Source organism: Hyperolius riggenbachi, chromosome 2 (genome assembly GCF_040937935.1).
Source record: "Hyperolius riggenbachi isolate aHypRig1 chromosome 2, aHypRig1.pri, whole genome shotgun sequence".
Taxonomy (NCBI): domain Eukaryota; kingdom Metazoa; phylum Chordata; class Amphibia; order Anura; family Hyperoliidae; genus Hyperolius; species Hyperolius riggenbachi.
In genome coordinates, this window is record NC_090647.1 from 345,403,829 (window position 1) to 345,417,180 (window position 13,352).

General features: G+C 45.8%; 1 protein-coding gene across 2 annotated transcripts in view; it reads right to left on the reverse strand.

The window, feature by feature from the left end:
* The window catches only part of EPS8L3 (EPS8 signaling adaptor L3), a 171,966-nt gene that overhangs the window by 24,597 nt on the left and 134,017 nt on the right, over positions 1–13,352 (reverse strand). For both annotated transcript variants that reach the window (XM_068269530.1, XM_068269529.1), the window contains exon 19: positions 30–128. In XM_068269530.1, the coding sequence (XP_068125631.1) occupies positions 30–128 (99 nt within the window). The remainder of the gene's footprint in view (positions 1–29; positions 129–13,352) is intronic.

Genomic DNA, 13,352 nt, shown 5'->3' on the forward strand with positions numbered 1-13,352 from the left:
TTCCAGTGCTTAGTTGGTCATTCATATACCTGTTTGTTATCTGTGCTCTCCAGTATGTTGTTTGGGACAAAACCCCTCTGCTGCTGTGCATTCTCCACCATCCACCACTGTCTGCTCTGATCCAGGACCTATATAACATATACAAAACATTTACTGACACTGATTTCATTCTCCTACACAAAATATAAAACAAACCATTCTTATTATACAGTAATGGCATTTGAAGTCTTATTCAAAGGGAGATGTTGCAAACTAAAATAACATATGGCATACAGATTACAGTTTGTTAATAATTAAAAAAAAATGTTGCAACTACATTGTTAAATTCCTCAGTAGATACGCCAGTTAATTTTTCACTGGATTTTTCTGTCACGTTTCCAGCTTGTGTTCTTTGCCCCTTTGGAGTTTTTGTTGTTGTGTTTAATTATTGCCATAGCTACATCCCTGCTGCTTTATGCCATATGATTATTACATTAAATAATACTATTTAATTATTATAAACGGATTTGAACATAATTTGTTTTTTGCTTTCTTTTTTCTCTTTCTTTTTTTTTCATGAAAAGCCCTGTTGCATTCTGCCGGTAAATCTGCTCATATGTAGTATGAGAGCTTACAGTTCTCATAATCTGTTGGACCTCATGCTAGCTACATGAAAGTAGTCAATTTGGCCAATTAGGATTGGTTGTATGTGCCAGGCTTTAGGGTCCTTTGCTTAGCCCAGCCCTTGTCTAGGCAGGATGGACTGCTGCGAGTGTTGTGATCACAGTGGTTTTTCCACAAACCGTCATGGTGTCTGTGCAGATGTAAATTCCAGTTACAAAAAAATACAATCTTATACAAAATATTTTTTTTCATGGAAAACTGAATTTGGAAATACAGAGGACTCATCATCTTTATTGTAGTCTGCAAAGAATGCTTTGTTTGTGTTGAGCCTGTTAGTTCATGCCATGCCAAGCGGTGGATGTTATATGTTCCATACATGTACAGTCATGGCCAAAGGTGTTGAGAATGGAACAAATACCGGCTTTCACAAAATTAAGAGGCGCGTAAGCGCAGAAGCTCACAACCCATCTGGGGGTCGGTGATCATACAGATGGGACAGCAGCGGCCTGGAGGATAGCAGAACTTCAGAGCAAGAGCAGAACACGATCACAAGAGGCACGTAAGCGCATAAGCTCACAACCCATCTGGGGGTCAGTGATCATACAGATGGGACAGCAGCGGCCTGGAGGATAGCAGAACTTCAGAGCAAGAGCAGAACACGATCACAAGAGGCGCGTAAGCGCATAAGCTCACAACCCATCTGGGGGTCGGTGATCATACAGATGGGACAGCAGCGGCCTGGAGGATAGCAGAACTTCAGAGCAAGAGCAGAACACGATCACAAGAGGCACGTAAGCGCATAAGCTCACAACCCATCTGGGGGTCGGTGATCATACAGATGGGACAGCAGCGGCCTGGAGGATAACAGAACTTCAGAGCAAGATCAGAACACGATCACAAGAGGCGCGTAAGCGCATAAGCTCACAACCCATCTGGGGGTCGGTGATCATACAAATGGGACAGCAGCGGCCTGGAGGATAGCAGAACTTCAGAGCAAGAGCAGAACACGATCACAAGAGGCACGTAAGCTCATAAGCTCACAACCCATCTGGGGGTCGGTGATTATACAGATGGGACAGCAGCGGCCTGGAGGATAGCAGAACTTCAGAGCAAGAGCAGAACACGATCACAAGAGGCGCGTAAGCGCAGAAGCTCACAACCCATCTGGGGGTCGGTGATCATACAGATGGGACAGCAGCGGCCTGGAGGATAGCAGAACTTCAGAGCAAGAGCAGAACACGATCACAAGAGGCGCGTAAGCACAGAAGCTCACAACCCATCTGGGGTCGGTGATCATACAGATGGGACAGCAGCGGCCTGGAGGATAGCAGAACTTCAGAGCAAGAGCAGAACACGATCACAAGAGGCGCGTAAGCGCAGAAGCTCACAACCCATCTGGGGGTCAGTGATCATACAGATGGGACAGCAGCAGCCTGGAGGATAGCAGAACTTCAGAGCAAGAGCAGAACACGATCACAAGAGGCGCGTAAGCGCAGAAGCTCACAACCCATCTGGGGGTCGGTGATCATACAGATGGGACAGCAGCGGCCTGGAGGATAGCAGAACTTCAGAGCAAGAGCAGAACACGATCACAAGAGGCACGTAAGCGCATAAGCTCACAACCCATCTGGGGGTCAGTGATCATACAGATGGGACAGCAGCGGCCTGGAGGATAGCAGAACTTCAGAGCAAGAGCAGAACACGATCACAAGAGGCGCGTAAACGCATAAGCTCACAACCCATCTGGGGGTCGGTGATCATACAGATGGGACAGCAGCGGCCTGGAGGATAGCAGAACTTCAGAGCAAGAGCAGAACACGATCACAAGAGGCGCGTATTCGCAGAAGCTCAAAACCCCTCTGGGGGTCGGTGACCATACAGATGGGACAGCAGCGGCCTGGAGGATAGCAGAACTTCAGAGCAAGAGCAGAACACGATCACAAGAGGCGCGTAAGCGCAGAAGCTCACAACCCATCTGGGGGTCGGTGATCATACAGATGGGACAGCAGCGGCCTAGAGGATAGCAGAACTTCAGAGCAAGAGCAGAACACGATCACAAGAGGCGCGTAAGCGCAGAAGCTCACAACCCATCTGGGGGTCGGTGATCATACAGATGGGACTGCAGCGGCCTGGAGGATAGCAGAACTTCAGAGCAAGAGCAGAACACGATCACAAGAGACGCATAAGCGCATAAGCTCACAACCCATCTGGGGGTCGGTGATCATACAGATGGGACAGCAGCGGCCTGGAGGATAGCAGAACTTCAGAGCAAGAGCAGATAGGCTTCTAGGGGCTGGAAGAAGTCCCAGGTAAGTAAAGCTAAAGTTTTTTTATTTTACCTCAGATATAAATAAAGAGTCTATCTTTGCAGTGTTGGCACTACTTTTTAAAGAACTCTGCAATTTGCCATGGCATGCTGTCAAACAACTCCTAGGCCAAATCCTGACTGATGACAACACATTCTTTCATTATCATGCTTGAAGTTATTCAGAATTTGTGTTTTTTTTTGTTTGCCCACCCACCTTTTGGGAATTGATCATGAGTTCTAAATTGGATTAAGGTCTGGGGAGTTTCCTGGCCACGTACCCAAAATGTAATTGTTTTTGTTTTCCGAGCCACTTAGTTATCACTTTGGCCATATGGCATGATGCTCTATCATGCTAGAAAAGGCATTTTCTTCACCAAGCTGTTCTTGGATGGTTGGAAGCAGTTGCTGTTGGAGGAGGTTTTGGTACCATTTTTTATTCATTGCTGTTCTTAGGCAAAATTGTGAGTGTGCCAACTTCCTTGAATGAGAAACAGCCTCACACATGAATGATCTCAGTATGTTTTATTGTTGGAATGAGACAGGATTAAAAGTAGTGCTCAACTTATCTTCCCCGGTCATTTTGCCAGATGCCCTAAACATTAAGATAAGGGCTTCATCTGGGTGCTCGGATTACCCATGTCAGGGGCAAATCCAGGATTTACAAGGGGGGGGATTCCTGAAAGCGGCATGTGAGCGTGGCCAAAACATGATGTGCGTGGAGCCAAATACTAGCAGTTTCTAGGCTAAATTGCACCCAGGGCGAGGGCGTAAAATGTGCCCCAATGTGGAGACAGGTATAGGTGCCCACAGTATAGGTAGCCAGCCGAGTATAGGTAGCCCATATAGTTGCCCCCAGTATAGGTTAGATAGGTATATGTCCCCCAGTATAGGTTAGATAGGTATATGGCTCCAGTTTAGGTTAGATAGGTATATGCCCCAGTATAGGTTAGATAGGTATATGCCCCCAGTATAGGTTAGATAGGTAAATGCCCCCCAATATAGATTAGATAGGTATATGCCCCAGTATAGGTTAGATAGGTATATGCCCCAGTATAGGTTAGATAGGTATATGGCTCCAGTATAGGTTAGATCGGTATATGCCCCCCAGTATAGATTAGATAGGTATATGTCCCCCAGTATAGGTTAGATAGGTATATGCCCCGGTATAGATTAGCTAGGTATATGCCCCAGTATAGGTTAGATAGGTATATGCCCCAGTATAGATTAGCTAGGTATATGCCCCAGTATAGATTAGATAGGTATATGCCTCCAGTATAGGTTAGATAGGTATATGGCTCCAGTATAGGTTAGATAGGTATATGGCTCCAGTATAGGTTAGATAGGTATATGCCCCGGTATAGATTAGCTAGGTATATGCCCCAGTATAGATTAGATAGGTATATGCCTCCAGTATAGGTTAGATAGGTATATGGCTCCAGTATAGGTTAGATAGGTATATGCCTCCAGTATAGGTTAGATAGGTATATGGCTCCAGTATAGGTTAGATAGGTATATGGCTCCAGTATAGGCTAGATAGGTATATACCCCCCAGTATAGATTAGATAGGTATATATCCCCCAGTAGAGGTTAGATAGGTATATGCCTCCAGTATAGGTTAGATAGGTATATGGCTCCAGTATAGGTTAGATAGGTATATGCCTCCAGTATAGGTTAGATAGGTATATGGCTCCAGTATAGGTTAGATAGGTATATGGCTCCAGTATAGGTTAGATAGGTATATGCCCCCCAGTATAGATTAGATAGGTATATGCCCCCAGTATAGATTAGATAGGTATATGCCCCCCAGTATAGGTTAGATAGGTATATGCCCCAGTATAGATTAGCTAGGTACATGCCCCAGTATAGATTAGCTAGGTATATACCCCAGTATAGGTTAGATAGGTATATGCCCCAGTATAGATTAGCTAGGTATATGCCCCAGTATAGATTAGATAGGTATATGCCCCAGTATAGGTTAGATAGGTATATGCCCCAGTATAGATTAGCTAGGTATATGCCCCTCAGTATAGCTTAGATAGGTATATGCCCCTCAATATAGCTTGGATAGGTATATGCCCCAGTATAGGTTAGATAGGTATATTCCCCAGTATAGGTTAGATAGGTATATGTCCCCCAGTATAGGTTAGATAGGTATATGCCCCCCAGTATAGATTAGATAGGTATATGCCCCCCAGTATAGATTAGATAGGTATATGCCCCAGTATAGGTTAGATAGGTATATGCCTCCAGTATAGGTTAGATAGGTATATGGCTCCAGTATAGGTTAGATAAGTATATGGCTCCAGTATAGGTTAGATAGGTATATGGCTCCAGTATAGGTTAGATAGGTATATGCCCCGGTATAGATTAGCTAGGTATATGCCCCAGTATAGATTAGCTAGGTATATGCCTCCAGTATAGGTTAGATAGGTATATGGCTCCAGTATAGGTTAGATAGGTATATGCCTCCAGTATAGGTTAGATAGGTATATGGCTCCAGTATAGGTTAGATAGGTATATGGCTCCAGTATAGGTTAGATAGGTATATACCCCCCAGTATAGATTAGATAGGTATATATCCCCCAGTAGAGGTTAGATAGGTATATGCCTCCAGTATAGGTTAGATAGGTATATGGCTCCAGTATAGGTTAGATAGGTATATGGCTCCAGTATAGGTTAGATAGGTATATGGCTCCAGTATAGGTTAGATAGGTATATGGCTCCAGTATAGGTTAGATAGGTATATGCCCCCCAGTATAGGTTAGATAGGTACATGCCCCCAGTATAGATTAGATAGGTATATGCCCCCCAGTATAGGTTAGATAGGTATATGCCCCAGTATAGATTAGCTAGGTACATGCCCCAGTATAGATTAGCTAGGTACATGCCCCAGTATAGGTTAGATAGGTATATGCCCCAGTATAGATTAGCTAGGTATATGCCCCAGTATAGATTAGATAGAAATATGCCCCAGTATAGGTTAGATAGGTATATGCCCCAGTATAGATTAGCTAGGTATATGCCCCTCAGTATAGCTTAGATAGGTATATGCCCCTCAATATAGCTTGGATAGGTATATGCCCCAGTATAGGTTAGATAGGTATATTCCCCAGTATAGGTTAGATAGGTATATGTCCCCCAGTATAGGTTAGATAGGTATATGCCCCCCAGTATAGATTAGATAGGTATATGCCCCCCAGTATAGATTAGATAGGTATATGCCCCAGTATAGGTTAGATAGGTATATGCCTCCAGTATAGGTTAGATAGGTATATGGCTCCAGTATAGGTTAGATAAGTATATGGCTCCAGTATAGGTTAGATAGGTATATGGCTCCAGTATAGGTTAGATAGGTATATGCCCCGGTATAGATTAGCTAGGTATATGCCCCAGTATAGATTAGCTAGGTATATGCCTCCAGTATAGGTTAGATAGGTATATGGCTCCAGTATAGGTTAGATAGGTATATGCCTCCAGTATAGGTTAGATAGGTATATGGCTCCAGTATAGGTTAGATAGGTATATGGCTCCAGTATAGGTTAGATAGGTATATACCCCCCAGTATAGATTAGATAGGTATATATCCCCCAGTAGAGGTTAGATAGGTATATGCCTCCAGTATAGGTTAGATAGGTATATGGCTCCAGTATAGGTTAGATAGGTATATGGCTCCAGTATAGGTTAGATAGGTATATGGCTCCAGTATAGGTTAGATAGGTATATGGCTCCAGTATAGGTTAGATAGGTATATGCCCCCCAGTATAGGTTAGATAGGTACATGCCCCCAGTATAGATTAGATAGGTATATGCCCCCCAGTATAGGTTAGATAGGTATATGCCCCAGTATAGATTAGCTAGGTACATGCCCCAGTATAGATTAGCTAGGTACATGCCCCAGTATAGGTTAGATAGGTATATGCCCCAGTATAGATTAGCTAGGTATATGCCCCAGTATAGATTAGATAGAAATATGCCCCAGTATAGGTTAGATAGGTATATGCCCCAGTATAGATTAGCTAGGTATATGCCCCTCAGTATAGCTTAGATAGGTATATGCCCCTCAGTATAGCTTGGATAGGTATATGCCCCAGTATAGGTTAGATAGGTATATTCCCCAGTATAGGTTAGATAGGTATACTCCCCAGTATAGGTTAGATAGGTATATGCCCCAGTATAGGTTAGATAGGTATATGTCCCCCAGTATAGGTTAGATAGGTATATGCCCCCCAGTATAGATTAGATAGGTATATGTCCCCCAGTATAGGTTAGATAGGTATATGCCCCCCAGTATAGATTAGATAGGTATATGCCCCCCAGTATAGATTAGATAGGTATATGCCCCAGTATAGGTTAGATAGGTATATGCCTCCAGTATAGGTGAGATAGGTATATGGCTCCAGTATAGGTTAGATAGGTATATGGCTCCAGTATAGGTTAGATAGGTATATGCCCCCCAGTATAGATTAGATAGGTATATGCCCCCAGTATAGATTAGATAGGTATATGCCCCCCAGTATAGGTTAGATAGGTATATGCCCCAGTATAGATTAGCTAGGTACATGCCCCAGTATAGATTAGCTAGGTATATACCCCAGTATAGGTTAGATAGGTATATGCCCCAGTATAGATTAGCTAGGTATATGCCCCAGTATAGATTAGATAGGTATATGCCCCAGTATAGGTTAGATAGGTATATGCCCCAGTATAGATTAGATAGGTATATGCCCCTCAGTATAGCTTAGATAGGTATATGCCCCTCAGTATAGCTTGGATAGGTATATGCCCCAGTATAGGTTAGATAGGTATATTCCCCAGTATAGGCTAGATAGGTATACTCCCCAGTATAGGTTAGATAGGTATATTGTAACGATTGTGGGATATCTCCGTGTTCAGCGCACAAAGATGTGCGCTGACACTGCGGAGGTCCTCCACAAGCGTGTCAAGATACTAGAACCCAGCTTTTGGTGCAAGCACCAGTAGAGGGAAAATTCCTGTCGGCAGATGGCGCTGGGGAGTGCAGAGGAACCAATCCTCTGTACCTCCACAAACGCCAGACAGGAATTTGTACGAAGCGCAGAACGCAATCGCAAGAGAGGCGATTGCGAATGAGATTGAGCAAAGGGATAGGTTGTATGTGTGTGCGCCAATCTAGTCGCCACCCTGCGACCGCGCACACACAACAGCAGATACGAAATAGGAACGCGATCGCGAGAGGTGCGATCGCCAGACGAGACACAAGGCAGAACAGAACAGAATACGAGGTTAGCAAAGGCACAGCAAATAATACAATGAGGAGATACGGAAAATAATAAACGCTAGCTAACCGCGAACACCGCACTCATTCGCAACAGTGCACGCGGTTTATGCGCGGTCTCCACGTGATAAGCACAACAGAGACAAGCACGCCTAACTAACCATAGACAGACAAACATGAAACAGAGGACGCGACGCTTGCTTAACGGTTACCTCACCGAGCCTTCAGCAAGCGGTCGCAACAGACAAGACAGACACACGAAAACAGAAACTAGGCAGAGAGGATCCACCGCTCTTCCGCCAGAGCAAGTGTGATCCGAGCAGGAACACAGATCAGAAGGATCCACAACCGCTACCGCTAGAGGCCAGTGCGATCCAAACAAGACAGAACGATTCGCTATCAACCGCCGCTGGTGACAGCGCAATCGCGACAGACAAGACAGAGCAGAAGGATCCCCGGCGCTAGCAAAAAGTAGCTAGCGCGATCCCAGGAGACAGAACAGAAGAGATAGCTGATAGCAACCGCTGCACCAGCTATACTCCAAGAACGGAGATCAGAACCATTTCCTGTCCACCACCATAGGGACAGGACAATGGCAAACAAGCAAGACAAGACAGAACAGGCAATACAGATAATACAACCTGACTGAGCTAGAAGGGGAGCCTAAAGCAACCCCCAGGAATTAACTATACTAAGATAGCAGTGGCTGACACTCCAGGTGAGTCCAGCAGGAACAAACCTCTATGAGCAGCGAAGCATTGTGGGACACACATAGTACTTATAGTACACGCCTCCAATGAATGTGGCCAGGCAATTTGCATGACAACGTATGCAAATTCCTCAGCAAGCACAAGCTGCAAAACTGACAGAAGGCCTTCTTTCCAGAGTCCTGCAGCATGCAGACCTGAATAATGATCAAAAGGCTGCCTGCCTGCGCAGGCAGCCGAGCGGATCGTTACAGTACCCCCCCCTCTAGGGACGAATTCCAGACGTCTTTCAAAACTGGCGTTACCAAAAAACTCTAACTGAAGACTCATGAAGGTCGGGGCAGCCCGACAAGGTCCAATTCCAGAGTCAGTCCACCCGAAACCGACCTCATCGGAAACAGAAGCCACCGAAACATGCCCATCAGTACTACCAGTCTTAGCGTAACACCCATCAGGACTGTGGATACCAGAGAAAAAGCCATCGACACCCTCCAGACAATACCCACCACCTTCCAAGGAGCGTCCGAAAATACCAAACCTGCCACAATACCTGTTCGAAGTGTCCCTTACAACACAAAAGCCACCGTTGATCTTATCCAGGGGACCAAGCAAAATCTCTCCCGGAATCTCCCAGAACCTTTTGAAGCTCCACAGAGATCCCAAGAGGGCAGAACAATCACCAGGCTCACATGGAGAATTACCAAGAACCCCCATGGAACCAATGACAATTCCGGATTCAGAATTACGAGGACACCCATCAAGATCAAGACTTTCAGGGACCACTTCTGGGCATGCAAGCAGGCAGGCTAAATCAGAGCATGTCTCCACCGAGGAAGCATCTGAGTACGCTGGTAACCGAGGCACACTTGGGCTTTCTGGGTCACAGAGCACACTGGGGTACACCAGCACAGGAGACACCTCAGTACATGTCGGGGAACTGCCAACCTCAGAGTCCGGCACGACAAGACCAAAACCAGTACCGGACAGAGAATCATCATGAGTGGAGGTCACAGGCACTGGACTTTCACAAGAAGACTCGGATACAAATTCAGAAATTTCTGTGACAATAATATCATCATTGACTACATATGAGTGAAGCTCCATCAGAGCTGGAAAGGTAGCCAGCAAGGCAGCAATGCCTACGGAAGAGGGTAACACCTCAGAAGGACTTGGGGGGCAGAAGACATCTCCTACAAGTTCTGCACCCTTTGGGAGGAACTCGGAGACCTCCAGAACATCAAACAAGACCTCAGGAACATCATTTTTCAAGTTTTCTCGGAAGGATTCTGAATTATCCATGTTACAGGGCAAAACTGGAACTTTATTTTGTGGACAGGGCAGATGTCCCAGGAATGGTTCCACCATAACCTGAGACTGGATCTCATCCTCATGAGGGGAATAAACAGGTATATTTACTGGAACACACACTGACTCCCTAACTTCATTCTCACTGTACCCAGAATTCTGTGTGGCAGTCAAACTAGCTTGTAACTCCAAAACTGCAGAAAAACAGGTGAGTATAGTGGCAATACCTAGACGAGCCTCTAGGGACACTGCAGGAGACTCTAAACAAGGCCATCTTAACTCATCCAGAGTACAGGGTGCAGAATCAGCACTTTCCTCAGAACAAGAAAGGGACTCACAAATGTCAGTGTGATTGGACATCATATTATTATTCATGGTACAGGGCAGGCTCAGAGAAACTTTCTCTGGACCCAGCAAAGATGTTTCAGAGTCAGATTCGCAAAACCGAAGCGCTGTCTCACTCTTAGATTCGGCTAACAATGTCAAATCCGAGGAGCCAGAACGCAAAACCTGCGAATCCAAGATCGCTTTAGGTTGTGAAACTGACGCTTCCATAGCGCAAATCTCCGCGATCTGCGGAGCAGACTGCAAGGCATCTAGGGTCGAAACACTGGAGCAATTGTCCCCAGGCAACGGGCCCTTACAGGTGTGAACAGGGTGAGACAGAGACTCATCTGCAGAAGAAATAGCGACATCAACAGAATAAACTTTATTAGGCATATTAATTTCACTTTTGATGCTGCATAGTTTAGGAATTTTTCCCATAGCAGGATCATAGATGGAAGATCTTAAAGATCTGTTCTTAGATGACAAGGGATCCCACATCTCTTTGAGAAAACTAGCACATTCATGTTGATCACAATCTGCAGGAACATCTGAGAAACAGGCATTACATCGCATAGATTCAAACTTCACGCAATCAGGAGAGAATCTTTCAAGATTCGCACAGGAATCAACCACAGTAGTGCACCCATTCATGTCAGGTCGCACAATATCTAGACTCACATGCTTTACCCCAGAAAGGCAGGAACAATCATCCGATAACGATGTCTCTTTATTGAACTCAATTGATTGGTGTGTGTGCAATTCATCCAAAATCGTCTGCCACACATAAGTCACCGGATTCACAAAACATTCGTCACACTCATCAGAGTCAATCAAAGCGTACACCGAATCAAGACAAGCATAAAGAATCTCTGCGCTTTTTGCGATGTAAAAATCGCAAAACGCCTTCCAATCAATCTCGAACTCCTCAATTAATGCTCCAATATCCCCTGGAGCAAATGGGGGTTCAAACAACTCGGTTTCCAAGAAACCCTCATAAGGGTTGGGGTCAGGAACATGCAAAGACTTTCTCACTCCTTTAATATAGAAAATAATTCTGCCTATCAAAGGATCCACAAATGCCCTTTCTTGGGGTAATGAAACCTGAGACTGAGAAATTTCAGACTTTACAGAAACAATTTTTTTATTTGTAATTGCTATGGGCAACGGATTTTTCAGCTGAGAAGTCTTCCTTTTTTTCCTGCTTTTAGTCCTTGCTGCTTTAGGTGGCTGCTGTTTAGACACAGGGGAATAGTTACTGCATTCATTTTCAAACTGAATGGTTTTGCATGAAGTAGGTAGAGCAGCTGACTCATTAGTAGTGTTGGGCGAACAGTGTTCGCCACTGTTCGGGTTCTGCAGAACATCACCCTGTTCGGGTGATGTTCGAGTTCGGCCGAACACCTGACGGTGCTCGGCCAAACCGTTCGGCCATATGGCCGAACTAAGAGCGCATGGCCGAACGTTCCCCGAACGTTCGGCTAGCGCTGTGATTGGCCGAACGGGTCACGTGGTTCGGACCCGAACGCGCTCTGATTGGCCGAACTGTCACGTGGTTCGGGTAAATAAATACCCGAACCACGTCATATCTCCGCCATTTGTCTGTGGGTTTAGCTTTGGGTAGGCAGGCAGGGTAGTTCGCGCTCCAGCCACGCTAGCCAGGGTCCCCCCCAGTCATTGTGTGTCGCTGCTGGGAATAGTAGTACACCGCTCGCTCAGCATTCTGTTTACTGCCACTCTGTGTACCTCGCTCAGCCACACTATATAGCATTCTGTTTACTGCCACTCTGTGTCTGCTGGGAATAGTGGTACACCGCTCGCTCAGCCACACTATATAGCATTCTGTTCACTGTTCTGTGTCTGCTTGGAATAGTGGTACACCGCTCGTTCAGCCACACTATATAGCATTCTGTGTACTGTTCTGTGTCTGCTGGGAACAGTAGTACACCGCTCGTTCAGCCACACTATATAGCATTCTGTGTACTGTTCTGTGTCTGCTGGGAACAGTAGTACACCGCTCGCTCAGCCACACTATATAGCATTCTGTTCACTGTTCTGTGTCTGCTGGGAATAGTGGTACACCGCTCGCTCAGCCACACTATATAGCATTCTGTTCACTGTTCTGTGTCTGCTGGGAATAGTGGTACACCGCTCGCTCAGCCACACTATATAGCATTCTGTTTACTGTTCTGTGTCTGCTGGGAATAGTGGTACACCGCTCGCTCAGCCACACTATATAGCATTCTGTTTACTGTTCTGTGTCTGCTGGGAACAGTAGTACACCGCTCGCTCAGCCAGACTATATACCATTGTTTACTGACACTCTGTGTACACCGCTCAGCCAGACTATATACCATTGTTTACTGCCACTCTGATTCTGCTGGGAACAGTAGTACACCGCTCGCTCAGCCAGACTATATAGCATTGTGTTTACTGCCACTCTGTGTACACCGCTCAGCCACACTATATAGCATTGCGTACTCTGCCAGTCAGTGTGTATATTGCTGGGATCAGTAATACTCCACTCACCGTCAACCACTATATGAGCTCAACATGAGTTCCCCAGAGACCTCCGCTGTGAGCAGCACTCCCAACAACAGCAACAGCCAACGCCCCACGCAAGCTATAACATCCACCCCAGCAGCCAGTGGTCAGCAGCAGCCCTCCCCGGAGGAGAACGTTGTGTCCATCAGTCCGTCGCCAGAGCGATTAATGAGGGCTGCCATTGAGGAGATGATGGGGCCTGATGTGGAGGAGGAGGTCTGGCTCAGGCCAGCATCCCAAGTTAATGTTGAGGACGATGAGGGGTCTGTGTCTGGGGATGTTGGGGTGGCAGAGGTGGTGGGTGGGT